The sequence below is a fragment of the Cololabis saira genome, chromosome 5 (assembly GCF_033807715.1).
Source record: "Cololabis saira isolate AMF1-May2022 chromosome 5, fColSai1.1, whole genome shotgun sequence".
NCBI lineage: Eukaryota > Metazoa > Chordata > Actinopteri > Beloniformes > Belonidae > Cololabis > Cololabis saira.
Window position 1 is genome coordinate 32,294,073 of NC_084591.1, and position 23,149 is coordinate 32,317,221.

The following is a 23,149-nucleotide window of genomic DNA, read 5'->3' on the forward strand; positions in this document are numbered from 1 at the left end:
ATCGGGGTTCTGGTCTCTGGAAACATCCTGGAGACAACTTGTAATAGACGCTATGTAGATAAAGCTGGACTGATTGTGATCTTCATCTTCCAGCAGAAAGTCCAGCGTTTATCTGAAACATGACATCGGACTTCCTGTCTGAAAACAAAGGCGTCTGCTAAATGACAGTAAAAGTTTGGGGCGGCCAGACCTCAGCAGGTTCTGATCCGATCCCTGAGCTGAACAAAGAAGGAAGCGTGCAGTGTTGGCTGTTGTTAACATGATTTATTTTCTGAGCTGTACAGAGTTCTGTTCAGAAATGACAAGACAAACATTTCCTCTGCTCAGACGACAACGATGAAACCAGCAGGAAGAAATCATGATGACATCACGCGTCCAGCTTCCACCCACCTGCAGACCTGCAGATGGAGCAGCATTCCTGGAACCTGGAATTTCATTGGAGGGAAGAATGTTTCACCTGCACACCAACACGGATCGGATCATGGTCCCACCTGGGATCGGCTGGTCCAGACCGACACCTGCGGTTCCTCCAGACCATCAAGTCCATCATCCCCGGACAAATACGGATGGTTTCATCGGAAACTGAGCGCTGAGTTTTTAAAATCTGAGTTTGGTTTACTGTGGGTACAGATGATGAACGTGAGGACTGCAGCTCACGGAGAACCTCTGTCTGGGTCAGCCGTCGCCTCACAGCTGTCTCTGATCGATCATACGACCAAACTTGATTCCTCAGAGAATTTAGACGCAAACGGGTCCAAACTCAGGAATGAGGATGGGAAAAGCAGCAGATGAAGCTGCAGATGAAGGACATGATTCACAACCAGGAGGGTTCTGGTTCCTGTGGTGGTTGGGAGCTGAAGTACAGATCGTTTAGATTACAGTTCTGGTTCGATGATGGAAAACTACACATATAAAAGAAAAAGAGAATCAAACTAAAACATAGATCTTTGTCAGAGGATTTCCTGGAGCAGAAGAACCAAACAGACCCCACTCAGGACACACTCGGACTGAGAAAAGATCAGAACCATCTGGTGGGTCATGTGATGATCATGAGATCAGGTATGTACATGCAGTCTTTGAGCGGGTCTTGGCGTGTTCACCGGTCCATCATGCTCAGGATCATTTCTGGTGTCAGGTCTCCGTTGGCGGCAGCAGCTGTCGTGTCGTTTGCGCCCAGATCCATAGTCTCCGCCCCCTCGGGGGCCAGTTCCACCCCGTCCACCGTTACGGCATTCACAGAGCCGTCCTCCTTCTTCACGATGATGTTCTCCACTTCTCCGGTGGTCTCGTCCTCCACCTGGATGACTGCAGCAGCTGCAGGCCGACAGACACGAGTGTTAGAAAGACCAGGAGAAGACAGAAGACAAGGAGAACAAGTGGAGGTTGAACTCCAGAGGACGAGGAACTGGGACCACGATGCCCAACACTAACGTCAGCAGCTAGGGGTGTATCGTTACTAGGGGTGTAACGATACACTAATCTCACGATACGGTACGATACACGATATTGAGGTCACGATAACGATATTATAGCAGTATTTTTTTAAATCCTTGAATGAGGAACATATGACTGGAAAAAATTGTCTTTTATTTGAAAGAAACTATAACTGTTTAAGTTTTAAAGAGAAAGCCAGGCCAACCATTTTCCACAAACTGAACTAAAAGTAAATGTCAGGTTTGCATTATGCATCTTCAGTTTCATACAAGTAAAGATATTTTGTCACAAACTGAATAGTTCTCTCATGTATGACTTGACTTTTTTCTTTTCCAGAAATTTAACAACTAAAATTAAATAAATAAATAAAAGTAAATAAATACATACAATTTTACATCATAAAAAGATTGATTCATGCTCACCTTATAAGTGTTAGAGGAGATTTATTTTTGTTAAGAAGGTTATTTTGGTAATTCAGGGTTCATTATTTTATAAATATATTCTTTATATTCTGATGTAAATCAGGGACTATAATGACACTAGTCAGTTTATCTGTAGTGATTAGTCTGTTTTAGATTGGGCGGAGTGATACGTCACAGTACGGCACTAGGTGCTGTGTTGATGCTCTGAAATCCTACACTGTTGAGGGACATTAAAGTACACTCGAACTCAGCAGAAGTTGTCCCCGTGTTTATCCTACTCACCACCCCAAAAATGTTTAATTTAATAAGGTAAGGCTTAACTCTACGCCTTACATGAGTAAAAGTTCAGAGCTCAAAACCTGCAAGAGTCCCGTGATCGGGACCAAAACGGTACTAGTTTCTTCTCAGCGGAGGAAGATTTTGGTCCGCGGGTTGAGGCGCGGTCGGCACCAATACACTGCACGTTTCTAGTCAACACAATAGATTAATATTAATAACCCAATATCAGGATACAGTTTGTCACCTCCACGACACGCATCGTGATGTTTTTGTATCGCGAAATTTCGTGGCACAATATATTGTTACACCCCTAACTGACACCCACCTGCAGGGGAGTTCTTTGCAGACTTGGTGGGAGTGGGAGGTTTGGGGGGGTTCTTCGGGGGCCGTCCTCGTTTCCTCTTGACTGGAGGCTCGTCGGGGGCCGGCATGGGGACGGCAGCGGGGGCCTGGTCCAGCTCAATGCTCTCTGATTCCTCCTGTTCCTGCAGCAGAGCAGCTTCTTCATCCCCCTCGTCGTCTTCGTCCTGCTCGGGGAGGTCGTCCTCTGAACCAGGGATAAAAAGAGACATCAGATCAGGTTGTCACCACACAACGCTGCAGCATTCGGCATCCAACCCTCACCGCTGTCGTCGTCCCCCGTCATCATCTTCCTCTTCCTGCCTCTCCTTCCTCTCTTGGGAGCTCCGTTCTCAGCCTCCTCCACGCCCTCGTTGCAGTTCTCAGAATGGCGGGCCATGGTGTTCTGGAAAACAGGAGAACAGCAGTCAGGACTGGTCAGAGACCCGGCAGGGAGGCACCTCAGCTGAGACAGGCAGCGCGTGTCCTCACCCTACGAGTGAAAGTCTTGCTGCATTTGGGGCAAACGAAGGCAGTGGGGACGAAGTTGGGGTCGTGGTAGCGCTTGAAGTGCATGTCCAGGAGCTGCTTCTGCCTGAAGGTCTTCTCACACTGGCTGCAGGCGAACGGCTTCTCTCCGGTGTGAGTGCGGCGGTGCATCACCATGTGGCGCTCCTGCAGCACACGGACAGCAAAGTGATTATTGGCAGCTCAGGTCAGAGACTGGCCGACTAAACTTCAGCTCTGCATCTGTTTCTGAGGAAATGCTCCAATAAACTTCATGTTTAAATAAAAGTACGATTTCACAGTCATGAACAAAGAATGTCCCTGCAAAGGTTGCAGAGCGGTTCATCTAAACATCAGCAGGGAACTCTGGGAAGAGAATGAGGCCACGTTTACACATAGTATTTACAAAAACGGATATTTTCCCCTCTATGTTTTGAAAAATACCATCATTTACAGGATCCCGCATAAATTGCTGTTAAGGTGCTATGAGCAGCCAAACCTACAGGGGGCAGTGTAACGAGAAGATAAAGTCATGCTAGCCAATCAGAGTCCTGGAAAAAAACATCAACAAATGACACGAGTAACTTCCAGTTACTTCCAAGATGGAACGAGTCTTTCGTTTGGAGTGACAGAGAAGTGGAGTTACTTTTAAGTGTGACTTTAGAATATAAAACAGGTAAAATACAAGAAAATATTGACAGTTGCCAAACAAATTGTAAACACAGGTGGCACTCATGACGCTGGTGACGTTTCTGTTGCATAATGTGACGTTCTGAAGCCTAAATGTCCGTTTCTCTCCGTTTAAAAGCAAATGTGAAAACTGAGTTTTTTGATGAAAACACCACCGTTTTTGCTACGTGTAAACGTGGCCTGAGACTGAGGGGTGAGGGTCATCTGCTGGGTTCTAATACGAGTCAACATCCAGTGAATTGTTCACTTCTATGGACTGAACGCTTGGAAACAGATCAGAGTCCAGCAGAGACTGAACTTCCAGTGGGACCATTTTCATGAGTGGAAATCCTGGTGTTTTGTGTGTGTGTGTGTGTGTGTGTGTGTGTGTGTGTGTGTGTGTGTGTGTGTGTGTGTGTGTGTGTGTGTGTGTGTGTGTGTGTGTGTGTGTGTGTGTGTGCACGGGGCCTCGCGCTGTGGGCCGTTTTTTTTTTTTTCCCAATTTTTTTTCTCTCGTTCCGTTTTTTCCCTTATAAATATCAACAGTCACGTTCCATTACAGACCTAAATGTGTACTAGTCTGTGCATATCAATAAATATATGTGCAATGATGCACGTGTCTGTTGTTCAATACAACTGATCAGACCAAGCGCGTTAACACAAGCTGCTCTGATCCAGACGGGTGGAGTTGGAACAAACTGTCACACAATGACGAGAGAACGAGACAGATTCAGGAAATTTCCATCAGGGGATGAAAAAAGAAAAAAAAACTAAAGAAAATGGAAGAGTTTAATGCCTCTCTGAAAGGCTCATTTGATAAATTTGTTACAAAAATCACCATTCCGACCGGGTCACAAGCAGCCGTGGGCCCCGCGTTCAGGCAAGCCCAGATAATGATGAGGCAGGGGAAGGTATCCAGTATTTTGCTAATTGGAGAGTTAAAATTGCGCATATAGACACCCGATCGGACCCGAAAAACCCAAAACTGTCACGCGCGTGAGCGTAGCGAGCGCGCAAGGGCCCCCCCAAGCCATTTCGCACAGGGCCTCGCAAATCTCCCAGATGGCTCTGTGTGTGTGTGTGTGTGTGTGTGTGTGTGTGTGTACGAACCTGGCGGCAGCAGTAGTCACACATGTCACATTTGAACCTCTTCTCGTTCTTGTGGGACTTCTGATGCTGGATCAGGGCGTAGCGCTCGTGAAAGACCGCATCGCAGTAGCGACACTTCTTCCCCGTCTCGATGAACGAGTGCTGCTTCCGAAGGTGGACGCCTTCACGAACACACAGACGGGAGGAGACACGAGTTAGGAGGAGACATGAGTGGGGGAAGCGGCAGAGGAACTCGTCTGTGAGCGTGAGGCCGTGTCTCACCCAGGTCGCTCTTGCGTGCGATGACGGTGTCGCAGTGAGGACAGTGGAATTTGGCCACGTTCTCCGTGTGCTTCTGCAGGATGTGCATCTTCATGGTTCCACTCTGGGTGAAGCGGGCGTGGCAGATGTAGCACTCGTACGGTTTCTCTCCTGACAACAACATCGAGCAAGAAGACGGAGTTAGTCAGAGGGTCAAAAGCAACAAACATGATCTCCTCTTTTGAAAAACGCTTGACATTGGCCACAACTGGCAGCCGAGAGAAGCTCACATATCTTCAGGGGGGTTTCATGGAAACTGGTCTGGTAAACGGTATGACCGAGCGTTCACTTTGTTCTCGTACACAATCAGCCGAGATGCCAACATTTCTCACCTCGGTTCTGCGGGTCAGTACATGTGATACCAGAGGTGTCAACTTGGGCACAATGTCGACCCAAAGTCAGAAGTATAACCGTATACAACATGACACCACTGCTGTTTTTCTTTACTGAAATGCGTCCAGCAACTACAGACGTACGAAGAGCAGCAACGCAAAGGACAAACAGAACAATATAGGCAGCAAGTGATGAACATTAAACTTGAAATGTCATTCTTACACTGGAAAAGATGAAAATCGTTAATGCTTCAACTTTCTTCAAGATAAACGTATCTGCCTCTTAGAAAATGTACATTTATGGATTCAGAATTCTGCTAACAACGATGAAAAGATCATTAGTTTTCTGGCTATTCTGAAGGAACCTAAAGAAACTTTTTCTTTTCCGGTGTCTCAGAGTTGGCTACGTTCGGAACAAGCATAAATACGAGCCATCATCCTCTACTTCTTTTTTTCCTTATTATTTTTTTTGTCACTGTCCTTATGGTGTTCTTTGTTTTTTTTTTTATAACATTATTGCAATCTCGAGTGCTAACTTGAACTTTGCAAGTTAATGAGCGTTCCCCCAACAGCTTCCTGCAAATATTTCACAATAAAAGCAGTTTTTGAGAACTGAATGGCGTATGCCCACTGAAACGCTAGGGGGCTCATAATTTAAAAAGGATACAGATCGTGTTACGTTTTTTATTAACAGTCTCATGCATTAACTTCAATAATGCAAACAAGTGCAATATTTCTCATTAAAATATAACGAATTACACTTGTAAAGAGTAAAAGAAGGTCATGTTACCCTCTGTAGTTTAGTTGGATAAAGGTCTCGGTCACATTTGAGTAAAATAATATTCTATTTCAATAAATGTTAGAGGATCTTTTTAAAAATATATATATTTTATTATCACGGACCCATCACCCCCCTAAAATGACACCACGGACCACTAGGGGTCTGCTGACCTCCGGTGAAGAATCACTGATGTAGAGGGACAAGAAAAGCTTCAGAACCCCAGGTCAAGCTGATCCAGTCTGTACCGTTCATGTCTCAAAATTTAATCAGAAATCCAGTGTCAAACTTTGAAGCTTTAAAAGGTTCTGTTTGAAAGGGTGCCCCCTTCAAGAGGTCAATTTCTAACAATCACGATTTAAATTAATCCTTTTATAATATATTATATTTTTAACATGAAAACTGAGTTTTCTGCTGGATAATCAAAAAGAAACAACACCCCCCTCCTCTGTGTAGATGGAGTCTGGCTTTACCTGAGTGCGTCCTCATGTGTCTCTTCAGCTTGTAGGTGTCTCTGCTGGCGTAGCTGCACAGGCTGCACTGGAATGGACGCTCGCCGGTGTGGGACCGAATGTGGCGCTTCAGCTTACTCACCTGCACAATGAGCACACAAATGCCCCGTGAGCGACGCTCGTAACATTTCAAACTGGTACAGCAGAGCCGTTCTCACCTCCACGCTGGCGTAGTCACACATGGAGCATTTGAAGGGTTTCTCGTGCGTGTGTTTATAGCGACGATGGCGGACGAGTTCTCCGCTGGTTACGAAAGCCATGTCACAGTCTGTGCACTTGTGTGGCCGAGTTCCTGCGTGGACAAAGATGATGGGCAAAGCTTTTCTCCAACACAACCATCTCCACTCCTACACCTGCTCCAGCATGCTCACCTGTGTGAGTGTTCAGGTGGTTTCTCAGCAGGGTCACGGTCCTGAAGGCTCTCCCACACAGGTGACATTTGTGAGGCCGCTCATCGGTGTGGCTCTTCATGTGGCGGTCCAGGTTGGAGCGTCGTGGACAGGTGTAGCTGCATAGCTCACACTGAAACGTCTTCTTCACTCCTGTAACCCCAGAAAGACTTGGTTTCAATGCTACCGCCACCAGCCCAGTAAAACGGTAAACAGAACCGCAAGCTTTTTTTATTTTTACTTTACAATTTTCCCCATTCTAAAGGCTGTCATGGTTCGTTGTTGTTTGTTAAAATGTTTTTGATGCAAAAATGTTCCTTTGCAGGGATCACACAGCTGATAATGTTCATTTTTCTTTTTTGGGCTGGATCCTGACACAAACCCCCTCATTTTTCAGAGCCTGGGACCGACAACATGAGGTGACGTTTCTCAGCTCTGGAAGAGAAAGGCTCGGCGGCTCGCTGCGCGCGGACGTGTGTCGCACTGAGCAGCATAGTTGGAGCTGCAATAGCGCAGCGTGCAAGGAGAAAACATCCCCTCCCGTCATTACTAAACCGTCCCAGTGTAGTTTGAAAAGAGTCTGCCGCGCGTAGCAACCGGCCGAGTTTGGGAAAGTTAAAGTTAAATTAAAGTTAAGTTAAAGATAAAGCGGGGTGGAACTGACCGGCGGACCGGACAGCGGTGCCAACATCAGCAGCTGGTCGTATAACGATGCACGCACGACAGCACGTGACTGACGTATGTAACAGGGTGCGCTTGTTCTATGTCTCAGAGAAGGAGAAACGAGACGAGAGTGAGAAAAGCCTTTTAAATTAATGCCCGCGGCTAAAAGCAAATGCGTGACAATGTATACTCGAATATTCACAATATAGTCATTTTGTACATCGCACAGTGTAGAAGCCGAGATACATCGAATATACTCGATATATCGCCCAGCCCTATGTGCACCTGACTCATACGGCCCCGTGCAGGTAGTGAAATGGGGTGGCCACTGGGCGCTCACCAACAAGTCCCTCCTCCAGGTATGGGACCCTACACCTGGGAGAGGTGCCTTGTTTTCTCTTCTTAGTCAAACCTGTTTCCGAAGACCAATCTGCCTCACGTAACGCCATCTGGGACCCCCCAGACAACATAATACCTGGGATCATTTGGGCACACAAACCCCCTCCACCGTGATACGGTGGCTGCACAAGTGGACGAGTTCAACAAGGAGGCGTGTTCATGCGTGAGGGAGGAATGAGCAGATCTAGAGGTGGATCAGTGCTACAGTAATACCACCAAGAGGGTCTCACTTGTTCCCTTTTAACTAAAAAAAACTGAGTGTCTTAATAGTTCCAGGGGGTCAACAACCAAGTATTCCACTATCACGTTCTGACTGCTTTGACTGCATCCTCCAGGTACCTGCAGTGTACTTTATACATCAAAACAATAAGTGTATATAAGAGGTTTTTGGTGAGGGGCAGGTCTGGGCTGCTCTGCCCAAACTGCTGCCTTCTGGGTAAGAGGAACGTCCCCTTCCCAAACCATTTAAAATCCATCAAAGATGTAAAGTTGAGCAGCATTAGCTGGAGTTTATTCTCTGAATGTCTCTACGTCGACGTCACATCCCTTCATCCTACCTTTCTTCTTGATCTTGGTGGGTTTGGGAGGTTTCATGTTGCCGACTACTTTCTCGGCGTTGACCTCGGACAGCAGACCCTCCTGCTGCTCCTCCTCGAAGTCGTAAACGCTCACGTCCATGTCTTTATCTCCTTCGGCATACCGCAGACGACTCTTCTTCCCCTACAGGCGTGACAGGTTTGCTTCAGTTTTCCAGAACATTCGTCAACAACAAAGGCTGGAACAGCGGCTTCGGCAGCTCACCTTTTTACTCCTCTTCAGTTCTGATTGAGGCTGATAGTCTGGATCTTTGGCCCAGTCGGGGTCATGATTAAGAGAATGAACAGGTTCGTCCTCCCCCTCCAGCAGCTGGTTGCCCACCTCCCCTTCTTCCTCCTCTTCTACAGGGTGGGCTTCAGCTCCCTCCTCCTGCTCCACAGTCTCCACCTCCCCGTTAGCGCCAACCTTCACCACCTAAACATCCAACATATTGTTGCGTTCAGTCAAAGCCGCACGTCTGAAGTGTTTTCATTTGTTAAACTTCAATGTGATTGTAACATTTTAACGCTACAGTTATTTACTGTTGAATTACAATGACAAGTGACTGTGTTTGTCTTTTATTGTGACTTAGGTGGAGCTCAGATCACGTGTCGTGGCAGATTGATGCAGTTAATTAGATCGTCTCAACGACCAATCCTGTTCTCCGATACCAAAACCGGCTATTTCCACAACATCAGGCCTGATATCTGGTGTTAACATCTGTATTGTTGCATCACTAACTTATAACATCCTGACAAGGTTGGGAGATGGAGGTCGTTCTCTTCATAAAACACACCTTTCACGTTTTCATACCAGTAGTTCTGACGTCATTCACGAAACCTTTTTCAAGCTTAGGAATGTCAATATTTCTGAATTCTGTTCTGTCGTGTATGCAGAAAGACGGTCTTTGGAACCGGTCCTCAGAAACCAGTGGGTCATGTGAGAAAATGCTTCATCACTGACTGTGATTGACATTGTGTAAACACGGCCCTGGCTGTGATTGGAAGAGTTGCAACGGGAGCGGTGGCAACGTGCACTCCACATTGGGAGCTGCAGGTGGCGCCAAAGAGCGGATCTGTTTTCAAATGACCTAGTTTTGTAATATTGCCTGAAAATAGTGGTATTTTCAGCACTTGTGACAGAAATGCACTTCTGTAACTTTAAGTCTGACTTTAAAAAGTCAGGCTTTAACAACTCTTCTAATAGTGTCACTTAATAAATTAAACAAATCTGAAATTCAGTTTCTGACTTAACAAAAACATTTTTCCGGTTTAACAAGTCAATTTCTGATTTATATTCTAAACTCCTGATTAAGTCTGTATGTATAAAGTCAGACTTTCTGTAGGAGGTAAAAGTCTGGCTTTTTAGTCTTACTTTTAAACGTCTGCGTTTGTAAACTGGCACATTTTAGTTAACTTAAATTCAGTTAAAAAATGCATTATTAATCCCCGAAGCGACATTAATTAAAGTAATCAGATAAATTTTGACTATAAATGACTTTCTAAAGTCTGACATTATGAAGTCAAAACTTTAAATTCTGACTTCAATAAGCAAGAATTTATGAGTTGAAACCAATTTTATAAAATAAAAATTTTTAATTGAGTAAAGTATGATCAAATAAAATGAGAAGAAGGCAGTGAATTTACGTCGGTCTGCATCTCAAAGCAACCTCATCTTCTGAGGGTGGATCAGTACTAGATTTAAGCCTCCAAAGTATCTGGGAGTGATTCAAACCTTTGATTGGATATGAAAAGTTATTTTTGAAGAAACTGAAACAGTTCTGGTCTACTTCAGGGTCAAGAAGATGCAAGCACCTGAAAGCCCTCCGGCAGCGGCAGCGTGTGGCAGATGACCGGGTCTCCGTCCTTCGGCATGGCCGTGGTGTCTACGAACGTGCCTTGCTGCAGAGCCTCCACAGCGGTGGCAGAAACAGGAACCTGGACCAGCTGGAGCTCCCCCAGGCCCAGGGCTGCCTGCTCCTCCATGTTCACCACCTGTGGATGGAGAGGAGTTCGTCAGCTTGTCTTTCATAGTGACAGATACGGCGCCGTCCCTGGCGTTAAAACCACCTACCTGCAGGGTGATGATCTGAGTCTGGTCCACTGTGGTTACAGTAGCCTGATGAGCCGCACCTGTAACCCCGCTTGTACCTGAAGAGCCTCTAACTGCACCGTCCATCACCTGAAAAAACAGAAAAACACAACTTCTCTTCAGTTGTAGTTCAGGAGAATGAGAGTTGACTCCAGCTAACGCAGCCTAAGGGGTGGGGGGGCACAGGCCAGTGTCTTCCTGGTGCCGGTCCCAAGCCCAGATAAATGCAGCCGGTTGTGTCAGAAAGGGAATCCGACGTAAAACCTACGTCACATAAACAATGATACAAGTCACAAATCTGATTTCCATACCAGGTCGGTCGCGGCCCGGGTTAGCCTGCAGGGGGCTGATGAAAACCGGGCTACTGTGGGTCGAAGGAGGAGGAGAGGACGAAGGTGTGTCCACAGGCAGAGAGAGAAGAGGAAAGTCAAGAGTCCAGGACTGAGAGTCGGGAGTTTGAATGTGGGGATGATGACAGGAAATGCTAGAGTTGGTTGCGGTGATGCAGAGGGGGAAAGTGGATGCTCAGTGTGTCCAGGTAGAAAGGCCAGGAGCCTGGGGCGGGGTTTAAGCTGTTCTACCGTGGTGCTGATGGGAGGAGGAATGGAGGAAGAGGTATCTTGAAGGAGGACTTTGTTGGGAATGTTCTGTAGGTGGAACCTAAAGGTGTGTTTTTTTAATCAAGGAATGTGAGTTAGAAGAGAAGGAGAAGTTCTGGAGTGAGTCAGATGAAGTGATGCAGAGTATGGGAAGATGGAGAGAGAACTTTGAAGAATCGATGAATGAAGAAAATTAGAGAACCAAGAGTAGAAGAGGTGACATTGTGGACCACGAAGTACCGAAGATGAGTAAAAGTTAAGTTGGGAGGACATTGAAGAAGATGAAGAGTAGAAAGGTGGTTGGTCCTGATGAGACACCTGTGGAGGTGTGGAAGAGTTGGGGAGAGGTGGCAGTAGAGGTTTTGAGTCTGTTGTTCAACAAGATCTGAGACAGCGAGAGGAGGCCTGAGGAACGGAGGCAAGAACAGTCGCGGCAGCTACAAGGAATAAAGTTAATGAGTGAAGCTGTGGGACAGACTCACAGAAACTGGACTGAGGACGGAAGGGAGCAATAGACAGCAGTATGGCTTCATGCCAAGAAAGAGTTCTACAAATGCAGTATTTGCTTTGAGGATGCTGATGGAGAAGTACAGGGAAACCCAGAGAGAGCTTCATCATGTCTTTGTAGATCTGGAATAAAATTCTGACGGGGTACCGAGAGGAACCGTGGTTCTGTAGGAGGTCTGGAGTAGCAGAGAAGTATATCAGAGCGGTGCAGGTCGTGTACGGGATCTGCAAGACGGTGGTGAGGTGTGACAGATGAGTTCAAGATGGAGGTGGGACTGCACCAAGGATCAGCCATGAGCCCCTTCTTGGTTGCTATGGTGATGGACAGACTGACAGATGAGGTCAGACAGGACTTTTCATGGACCCTGATGTTTGCAGATGGCAGTGATCTGTAGTGAGAGCAGGGAGCAGCTGGAGGAAAGTGTCAGGAGTGATGTCTGACAAAAGAGTATCAATAAGAATGAAAGGAGGTCTACAGACCAGAGAGGTATCTGGTTTAGAGACAGTGGCATTGAAGAATGACAGGAGGCAGAGCTAGAGGTAGCAGAATTGTAAATGTTGAAGTTCTCTTTGGGAGAGACAATGATGGATAGGATGAGGACATCAAAGGAACAAACATGTTCTGGAGAACGTCAGAGATGGGTTGGACATTTCCAGAGGAGGGACAGTGATTTTATTGGGGAAAGGATCCTACGGTGGGAACTGCCAGGCAGGAGACGAAGACCAAAGAGGAGATATATGGATGTAGCGAAGGAGGACATGAGGTTGGTTGGTGTGGCAGGAGAGGAGGCAGCGGACAGGAGTAGATGGAGATGGATGAGTTGCTGTGGCGACCCCTGAAGGGCGCAGCTGAAAGGAAGAGGAAGAAGAAGAGATGACTCCAGCTGTTTAGTCACATATGCCCTGTTCTGATTTGGTGAAGGAAGGGGGAAGCTTTCACAAAAATAATATAAATAAAAACACACAACAGTTCCCACACTGAAGCAGGGTGGTGGGAGCATCATGCTGTGGGGAGGTCGTGCTGCTTGGGGCACTGGGAACCTTGTAGCCTTGAATATGTGATCACAAAAAAAGAGGATGGCGTTGATATTTGGAGGAATACAGTAAATACATCTGGTGCCAGTCCAGCTTCAGGTCTGGTGGGTCTTCTAACAAGACCGTAACCCAAAACAGAAAACTCCCAGCAACCTCAGACACTGCAGCAAGTTCAAAATTAGCCAATATTTTTAATGTCTCTGTTCCAACACCTGATATGTTGTCATGTTCCACCGGGAATAAAATGTGCTGATGAGGTTTGTAAATCATTGCATGCTGTTTTTATTTATATTTTACCGGCCCAACTTAATTAGTATTGCACAGTACTTCTAGTGTCCAGAACACCGAAATCAAGGTCCTGTCAGTCAGTGGGACGCACATAGGGCTCTGCTAGTCCGGTTGTAGTACCAGACTCATTCGTAGAAAAGAGAAATAAAGGAATTGCTGCCGGGGGTCTATATTTCCACTAATCTGTTTTTCTTTTTATCAGCATAACTCTCCTAGTTCTGTCTCCGTAACTCGTCCTGCAGACGACTCTTCAAAACAATGACGAAGAAAATCTCCACTTTGAAGAAGATGAACAAAATTATCTTTCATCTTTGACAAGTAATTGCGACTGTCGCAACCGCGGTTGAGAAAACAGTCAAGAAGAGCAGCAGATGGCCATTACTGATTCTTCAGAGACGAGGCCCTGATGTACTGCAGTAACGCCGTAGTAATGATTAATGGTGTTACAGTACAACTACATCATTTCAATGAGGCCAGAAACAGCTGGAACTAGATGTTGGTGACTTTAGATCGGCCGGCTACGTCACATCCATCCATGCAGAATGATAAACTGGAACATCGTCACGTCTGAAAAAACAGCTCATGAAACCATAAAAGGTTTTTTGTGATATTTGGCTTTTTTTTTTTAAAATTAGAGGTGTTTCTATTAAAGGTTTTTCTTTGAGATATTAGGTTTCATGCTCCGTTTACTGATTTCCTGTTTCTACTTTGGTGACGTCACAAACAACGTAGGATCCTGGCTCTCCAACCAGTGGAAAAAAAACAGTTCTTTCTGGAACCTGTTCAGAGCTGGCTCTAGCACCAGCACCGGCACCAGCACTAGTACTGATTTTGAGTTGGTCATCAGTCCTCCTGAGAATGAAGGTTGACGTCTCTGCTCAGAAACCAGGATCCCTCAGCGACATCAAACCTAATGAGGAACTCTCAGAAGAGAATGTCATCTACCGGAAATCACAAATGCTCCACGATTAATAACTCAGAGGGATGATAATAATAGATTTACCGTTGAAGGGGTTTTAATGAAGTATTGCTATAAGTTTTCTCTTCTTCACACTCAAACATCAACCATAACCTTCATCAGTCTCCACATTGAGCTTACCTCAGTCTTCATCTGCAGCAAAGTGGGATCCAGCGAGTCCATAACTATCATTTCCACTCCTGCTCCACCGTCAACACGGACCCCCACCCCGGTTTCCATCAGTTGCTGCTGGGATTGGCTGACTGCCACCATTTCTTCACCGTGACCTGAAACATCGATGTAGAATACAGAGCTGAAACAGCTATTCACAAAGCCCCCCCCACAACCTGAAACTGATGTCTACAGTAGGCCTGGGACGATAATCAATAAATCAATTAATCGCACGATAAATGAAAATGGACTTGATAATTTTTCCGGCCTCGATAAATGGCCATATGCACGCATATTTGTTTTCTTCGTCTCCGGCCTCCAAACACACTGGATGACAAGAGGGCTCACTCTGCGCATCGGTCTTAGCACCTGGGCGCGTTTGTTCCTTAGCGGAAAAAAATGAACGGAGTGAACCATCTTGTCAATCATTCAGACTCTTTGTATCTGTGGGGGGAGGCGGAGCCGCGGGTTGAATCCCCCGAGTTTAATCCCCCGGGCAGACAGCGCGGACCCCAGTTTCTTTTCCTCCGCTTAGTAATATGCTTAAATTCAGCGGGTTGTCTCGTCTGATCTGAGGTCGTAGGCGAAAAAAAAGGAGAGCGCGGGTGATGAGGAGAGGGGCGGTGGCGGCCCGGGGGTCGGCCGTCTCTCTCCCTCCAGTCCACGGCTCAGTGCTCGGGTGATTGCCGGGCGCACCGGCGCGGCGAGGGGCGAGCCGGAGCTCCGTCACCCCACGCGTCCGCCGCCAAGATCCCCCAAGTGGATGGGAGCGTGTGTCCGCCTCCACCGGCCTTCGCAGGCGCAGTGGTACGCGGTCAGCGCGGAGACCTAGGTCCACCGGCAGCCGCGGGGCTCGGCGGAGACGGCACTCCCTTTTTCGTCTCACCCCCGCGGGTGAGAGCTGCTGTTTGGGGGGGTGGCGGTTTCTGCGAGGGGTGCGGAGGTCCCCGGGCGGGTCCCGCACGTCGCGGCGGTCTGCACTTGGGGGCACGAAGGCTCGAACCCCCGTTTGCTTGTTTTATTTGTTTTGCATATTTAAAAGTTCTCCAATGTCTGATAAAGGTTTAATTATTACATTTGAAAGGATGTACTTGCATTATTATGATATATTAACATTATATACCGTAAGTGCTTATTTTGGTCTAGACAATGTCGACAATAATATAGTTTATCATCAATAATTTGTGGGACAATATATCGTCCAGCAAAATTTGTTATCGTCCCGGGCCTAGTCTACAGTTCTTTTAATTATCAATGGATGACGAACCTGATTCCAGTACGATTCCAGTTTGTCCCTGGACCACACCGCCAGCCTCCGCGGCCTGCTGGAGCAGGTCGGCCACCATGGCGTCCTGGGTGTGGACGGTCTGAATGGATGGGAAGTCCTTAGTGGGGACGTCCACCTCGCCCACGCTCTCTGCTGACCTGCCGTCCATGCTGACCGATATCTGAAACACGCCGGGGACACAGACATCATTGAGCTGATGGTTATCCAAGACTCATCCAGCAGAACCAGGAGTAACCCCCAGAACTGCTCCCCCAGAACTGCTCCCCCAGCTGGCAGTGCATCCATCATCATCAATAATGCCCTTAAAAAAATTAAAAAGCAATGTTTTGTGACAGTAATAAATTCAGAATAAGTAATTATAACTGACAGTTAAATGTAAAGCATGCTGACTTGTATGATCTCAAAGAAAATCCTCGACGCTACTATAAACCAATACCCCAGACGTTTCTACACAGCGAGGGCTAGGGAAAGTACAGGGTACTGGTCACTTCTGGTACCAGTACCTTACCAGGTCAGTACCACAGTTCTGATAAGCTACAGGAAATACGGCGCCGTTATCAGTATGTTCTATACCGCACTGTTTTACTGAAGAAGGCTGTTTCAGCTTCACCTGGAAGGATAACGAGACTGACGTCTGGCGTACGCGTGCGTCTTAACGTGCATGTCTTGTGTCCGCACGTGTTGACAGCTAGTTGTAGGTGAGATGTCCAAGAACGTGTAGTCGTGTCACTCAACTTTACCAGAGTGGTGTTAAGTGCCAAACATAGCGGCGTGCAAAGACACTAAAAATGACAACATTAAAGACGTGTACATTAGACCCAGATAACTAACCCTAACCCTCTACCCCCAAAAACTGCAATTCAATTTCAATTTAATTTATATAGCATCCATTAGGGGTGGGCAAAAATCGATATGGCAATATATCGCGATACTTTTCCAGCCGATTCAATATCGATATTAAAAATTTGAATATCGATTTTTTTTTTTGTTTTAATATTTTTTATCCCCGATTTTTTCCCATTATATCACTCAGTGCTCCTACCCAAGTGACAGTCCTGGGCCTTGCCACTCTCTACCAACCCTGGGAGGGCCCTGCACTGAGCTCAGGTTTTATTTCACGTTTTATTTCATTTTATAATTTATTTTTTATATAACACAATTGCCTGTCCTTAAAAAATGAAAAATAATGGACAGAGGTTTATTTATTTATGGATTTATATCTATACTGACTGATCTCTGTGCCTGTCCTTGGTTTTAGTACCATCTTTCTTGTGTTTATTATCATTTGCCACATAATTAAAGCGACCTCATACTAAATTTAATTTTAATTTCACATGATGTAAATAATATGAAAAACATATACAAATATGTTGTAACTTTAGCTTGTATAGTTATAATAAAACATTGTTTTGACTCAGTTTGTCCCATGAATTGTCACTATAATCTGATGAACGTGCAACTCGGATTTTAAGATCCATCACCATCATCTGATGTACATATATACAACTTGGATTTTAAGATGTGTAATGCATTTTTAAATTTTTCGGTGAAGTATGTAGAATATAATAATCGGGATATCGCATAATCGGGATATCGCAATGTGTATCGTATCGTGGCTCAAGTATCGTGATGCGTATCGTATCGTGAGGTCCTTCCCAATACCCACCCCTAGCGTCCATTACAACAAAATTTGTCTCTAAGATCTTTCCAGAGACCCAGAACATGACCCCCGAGCAATTATTACATAAACAATGGCAGGTAAAAACTCCCCTAGTGGGAGAAAAACCTTAAACAAAACAGTGGAAAGAAAAACTCCCCTTTAGGAGGAAAGAAACCTTGATCAGGACCTGGATCATAAGGGGGGACCAAAAGAGAAAATGATAACCGCCCACCACCCAAGAGCTTCAGTGTCACAGAGCTATCGACTACTTTAAAAATGTACTGTCCTTGACGTCTATGGGGTCTAGCAGGAACAGCTTCTGAGTTTATAAAGTCACACATACGCCATCATGCAACGTTGTCCTCTGCTCCACAGGTCTGCTTCTTCCACCACCCTCACCGTCCCCCCAGTCCGTCTGTCCACCATGGGGTCTAGAGCTTTCAGCCACTCTGCCCCTCATCTCTGGAACTCCCTCCCCCCTGACCTCAGGAACACTGACTCCTTCTCTCCTTTCAAGTCCCTCCTCAAAACCCACATCTTCAGACTGGCATATGAGACCTGATGTTCCCCTGTTTGTGGCTGCTCTGCTACGTGTTCTGTGCAGTCTGTTATATTTTACGAGTCTGTCTTAATTATTTTATCGACTGTATTTGATGTTGTACGGCGACCTTGAGTGCCATGAAAGGCGCCCTATAAATAAAATGTATTATCATTATTATTATTATCCTCACGTTACCAGAACATCCCGCCATGTTACCCCGGTTACCCTGATATGACTTTGCTGACGAGCCACGTTGATTTGATTTATTTCAACTTGACTTTGCACTTAAACAAAAGTGGCCCGTTTACTTCTGAAAGTGTAGCAGAATAGTGCATCACCGCACAGATCATCTTCAGGGACCTGACCCCCATCACGGGAGTTTCAGGGAGCAGGAATCCCAGCAGTCTTCAACAAACCCTCAGAGTAACAGGACCAGCAGCTGGTTAGTGATGTTTACATTTCATTCTGGTTTCATATAATTCTACTTTCAAATTATTTTGGACCTGAGGTTGTAATCTATTAGAGAAGCAGGAACTGTCATCTACTGAAAATGGCATCAGCTGTGGTTCTATCTCTCTGGGACGTCCATGAACACAGGCCTTTCACCTGGAGATAACCTGAACCAGCAGCGACACAGACGTCAACAACGAGGTCTGCTGACTCGTGATGCTGCTCAAAGTCCTCGACCCCCACGGTTCCTGTTTCATGCAGCAAGCTGCATCTTTTACATGCGTTACTAGCCAACGGATCGATTCAAACCAGTTTCAGCAGTCTAAGTGTCATAGATTGAACTGGACCTGGTCTTAATTTAGTGCAGGTTTTAATGTTTTTGAACAGCACCTGGTGGAGCAGTCAAAGTAAAGTGGTTTTTGTGTGGGACCTGGTCTATGTTGGTCTAACTGCCCGAAAAAAAAACAAGAAAGACGCCTTTTTTCCCCATTTCCACACAAATAACTGGTTTTAACAAGACAGTGTTTGCGTTTTCAATAATCTTTACAAAGAGGGACAAAGAGGGTTTGAGCCGTGTCTGTTGTGGTTTTCGATCAGGACCTGGTCTTAATTTAGTCCAGGTTTTAATGTTTTTGAACAGCACCTGGTCTTAATTTAGTCCAGGTTTTAATATTTTTGAACAGCACCTGGTCTAACTACCAAAATCACTTTTTTCCCTTTTACCACAAAACCATTCCTATTTTACAAGTCAATACTAGTACTTTATATAGTTGTTATTGATCATCTAATCGAGGTTGGGGCAGTCAAAGTAAAGTGTTTTTTGTGTGGGACCTGGTCTAAGTTGGTCTAACTGCCAAAAAGCAAAGGAGAGATGCTTTTTTCCCCATTTCCACACAGAAAACAGGTTTCACAAGACAGTGGTTGCGTTTTCAATAATCTTTACAAAGAGGGACAATCTAATCCAGGTTTGAGCCAATTTCTGCTACCTGCCGAGAAATGCTACTTTGTGGTTCTGCGCATGCGCACGGTCGATTTTCAAAGTTTGATTGCCACGCTAAATTGATAATATGGGATGTTGAGTATTTGATCCTTCAAAATACACTACCCATGACATGAATTACATCACACTTTTTGAACATTATGCGATAAAGAGAAAAAAAAATAATTCTATGGCTTTATTTGATATTCATTCAGTCATTGGCCTTTATTTAACCAGGCAGGTCGTTAATAACATTCTTATTTACAATGACGGCCTGGCAAGCGACAAGGACCACTTGGGGGAAAAGGAAGTGTGCTTAGAGAGTAAGACACAGTAAAATTGTAGCTCTACAAAAGGTAGAAAACCATTAGGTAGCATTTTTTGGCAAAGCAGCAGAAATTGGCAGAACGTCTGGATGGTCTCTGTGGAGGACCCCCCCCCCCTTGTGGTTGCAGGTTATGGGACCTCCTGGTGTGGACGGCTCCCTGATACCGTTTCCTCACCTGGATCCTCAATGCTCAGTCATGTCTACACCGTGTGTCTGCGTGCGTGTCTGCGTGCGTGTCTGCGTGTAACTTGGGTGAATTGTGGTGTGCTTGTGTCTGTCTGTCTGTGTGTGCGGGGAGGGGGGCAGGGCATTAATACATTTCATGTTTGTATTTGTTTTATGTAAAGCACTTTGTGTTGCATTTTATGTATGAAAGGTGCTTTATAAATAAAGTTTGATTTGATTTGATTTAATTATTTTATTCCAGGTTTGAATGTTTTTGAACAGCACCTGGTCTGACTAGCAAAGAGGGACAATCTGATCCAGGTTTGAGCCGTGTCTGTTGTGGTTTTCAACCAGGATCTGGTCTTAATTTAGTCCAGGTTTGAATGTTTTTGAACAGCACCTGGTCTAACTACCAAAATCACTTTTTTCCCTTTTATCACAAAACAATTCCTATTTTACAATTCAATAATAATACTGTATATAGTTGTTACTGATCATCTAATCGAGGTTGGAGCAGTCAAAGTAAAGTGGTTTTTGTGTGGGACCTGGTCTATGTTGGTCTAACTGCTAAAAAGCACAAGAAAGACGCTTTTCTCCCCCCATTTCCACACAGAAAACAGGTTTCACAATAATCTTTACAAAGAGGGACAATCTGATCCAGGTCTGTTGTGTTTTTTGATCAGGACCTGGTTTTAATGTTTTTGAACAGCACCTGGTCTAACTACCAAAATCACTTTTTTTCCTTTTATCACTACCTGTTTCACAATTCAAATATGACTTTATATAGTTGTTATTGATCATCTAATCGAGGTTGGAGCAGTCAAAGTAAGGTGTTTTTTTGTGTGGGACCTGGTCTAAGTTTGTCTAACTGCCAAAAAGCACAAGAAAGACGCTTTTTTCCCCCCATTTCCACACAGAAAACCGGTTTCACAATAATCTTTACAGAGGGACAATCTAATCCAGGTCTGTTGTGGTTTTCGATCAGGACCTGGTCTTAATTTAGTCCAGGTTTTAATGTTTTTGAACAGCACCTGGTCTAACTACCAAAATCACTTTTTTCCCCTTTTATCACAAAACAATTCCTATTTTACAAGTCAATAATAATACTTTATATAGTTGTTATTGTCAATAACTTATTGATCGTCTATTCGAGGTTGGAGGAGTCAAAGTAAAGTGGTTTTTTCCACACATTTCCACACAGAAAACAGGTTTCACAAAACAGTGGTTGCATTTTCAATAATCTTTACAAAGAGGGACAATCTGATGCAGGTTTGTTGTGTTTTTTGATCAGGACCTGGTTTTAATTTAGTCCAGGTTTGAATGTTTTTGAACAGCACCTGGTCAAACTACCAAAATCACTTTTTTTCCTTTTATCACTACCTGTTTCACAATTCAAATATGACTTTATATAGTTGTTATTGATCATCTAATCGAGGTTGGAACAGTCAAAGTAAAGTGGTTTTTGTGTGGGACCTGGTCTAAGTTGGTCTAACTGCTAAAAAGCACAAGAAAGACGCTTTTCTCCCATTTCCACACAGAAAACCGGTTTCACAATAATCTTTACAAAGAGGGACAATCTGGTCCAGGTCAGTCCAGGTCGGTCCAGGTCTGCTCTGGCCCCCACCTGGACCTGGTCTCAGAACTGCAGACCGGCCCTTTATGAGTGCTGACGTCACCGTCCACCGTAGTTTATGTAACCGTCGCGCGGGAGCCGCGCCGCGTCCTCGAGGCTGCGGCGCGAACAAAGAAGCAGGAAATGGACGCCGTGGCCCGAACCCTCGACCGCGGCTCCGCGGAGGGTCGGCGGGCCCCTGGGCCCCCGTCTGTCCGCGGATCCATCCGGGAATCCCGCCGTCCCGCCCGGGCCCGCGCCAGCGCCGCTCCGGGCGGACGTTTGAACGCTCTTTGTGGGGTTTGTGGACAACGATAGAGGGAGACAAACACTCTCCTCGGAGCTGCCGGGACCGAGCCCCATCGTGACACCTAGAGGCCGGTGAAAGATCCTGCAAACTCACCCCCTCCGCCTCAGAAAAGTAGTGCTACTTCACCTGTTCGAGCGCCGGTGAGGTCCCGCGGCCCGCGGCGGACCCACGCAGCCTGTCCCACGGAGTTTGAGCGGCCCCGGAGCCGCAGCAGCTTCTTTTAATCTCCTGCTCCACTACTGCAGATCCTGACACAAAATGGCAGTTGCGGGCTCAGTGCGCCTGTGCGGCCGCTGGGGGGTGGTGTCGAAGCTCCTGCACCGCCCTGACTGGCCGCTGAGGGGCGGTGTCGGAGCTCCTGTAATGCTCCTGAGTGGCCAGGAGGGGCGCCCGTTACCACACACACCGGCAGAATCAGAATGAAGGAATAGAATAGAATAGAATAAACTTAATAAATCCTACAGAGGAGAAATTTGCTTGTGCAACAACAAACATACACACTCTCAACAATTTTACAAAATACACATGAAGTATGAAAAGGTATAAAAAAAAAAATCCTAAAAAATAAAAATAACCAATTAATAGCTAAATAATTAAAAAAAGAGCAATATAAAATAAGAACAATGTACAAAAGAAATACGAATAAAACGAATAATATACAGGACTGTCTCAGAAAATTAGAATATTGTGATAAAGTCCTTTATTTTCTATAATGCAAAAGTGTCATACATTCTGGATTCATTACAAATCAACTGAAATATTGCAAGCCTTTTATTATTTAGAACTGGAAGGAGAACTGAAAAATGTGAAGGCATGGTTTGATATCAATAAGTTATCATTAAACCTAACTAAAACTAAGTTCATAATTTTTGGCACTAGAAAAAAAAATAATCATATAACAATTAAAATTAGTGGTATGGAAATAGAAAGAGTATATGAAAATAAGTTCCTGGGGGTAATAATCGATGATAAACTTAGCTGGAAATCACACATAAATAGTGTAAAATCAAGAATGTCTAAAACCCTAGCAATAGTAAATAAAACAAATTATTTTTTCTGTCAAAGAGCACAGTTTTTAATGTATAACTCACTCATAGTTCCATACATGACTTATTGTGTGGAGATATGGGGTAACACCTATAAAACAAATACAAACCCTATTTTTCTATTACAGAAAAGAGCGTTAAGGATAATTAATAAAACCGACTATTATGAACCATCAAATAATCTTTTTATTAAATATAATATCTTAAAATTCCATGATATAGTAGAGCAGAAAACTGTTTTATTTGCCTTTAAAGCCCAGCAGAAACTGCTTCCAAACTGCATTCAGGACCTGTTCCAGATAAAAGAAACCCGCTATGACCTGAGGGGGAAACTCATGTTTGAGATGACGACAGCAAGAACTAATATTAAAAAGAAATGTACATCAGTTAAGGCTAGAGAAATTTGGAATAG

General features: G+C 45.0%; 1 protein-coding gene across 1 annotated transcript; it reads right to left on the bottom strand.

The window, feature by feature from the left end:
- Nucleotides 1-249: 249 nt before the first annotated feature.
- ctcf (CCCTC-binding factor (zinc finger protein)) lies at nt 250-21,951 on the bottom strand. Its single transcript, XM_061721589.1, has 16 exons — nt 21,818-21,951; nt 15,626-15,806; nt 14,329-14,474; nt 10,783-10,890; nt 10,524-10,703; nt 8,935-9,144; nt 8,691-8,853; nt 7,054-7,224; nt 6,841-6,974; nt 6,644-6,764; nt 5,022-5,171; nt 4,761-4,921; nt 2,967-3,149; nt 2,760-2,880; nt 2,461-2,682; nt 250-1,314 (listed from the first exon to the last, which is right to left on the bottom strand). The coding sequence occupies exons 2-16, from the start codon at nt 15,792-15,794 to the stop codon at nt 1,097-1,099; spliced, it is 2,457 nt and encodes an 818-aa protein (XP_061577573.1). The 5' UTR covers nt 15,795-15,806; nt 21,818-21,951; the 3' UTR covers nt 250-1,096.
- Nucleotides 21,952-23,149: the final 1,198 nt, after the last annotated feature.

Bases quoted from the DNA above. Each gene is read 5' to 3' on its own strand.
- ctcf (XM_061721589.1), bottom strand. From the start codon at position 15,794: ATGGACGGCAGGTCAGCAGAGAGCGTGGGCGAGGTGGACGTCCCCACT. The intron at 6,975-7,053 runs GTGAGCATGCTG...TTGTCCACGCAG, and splicing joins CCACCTGAACACTCACACAG to GAACTCGGCCACACAAGTGC. The intron at 6,765-6,840 runs GTGAGAACGGCT...CTCATTGTGCAG, and splicing joins GTGACTACGCCAGCGTGGAG to GTGAGTAAGCTGAAGCGCCA.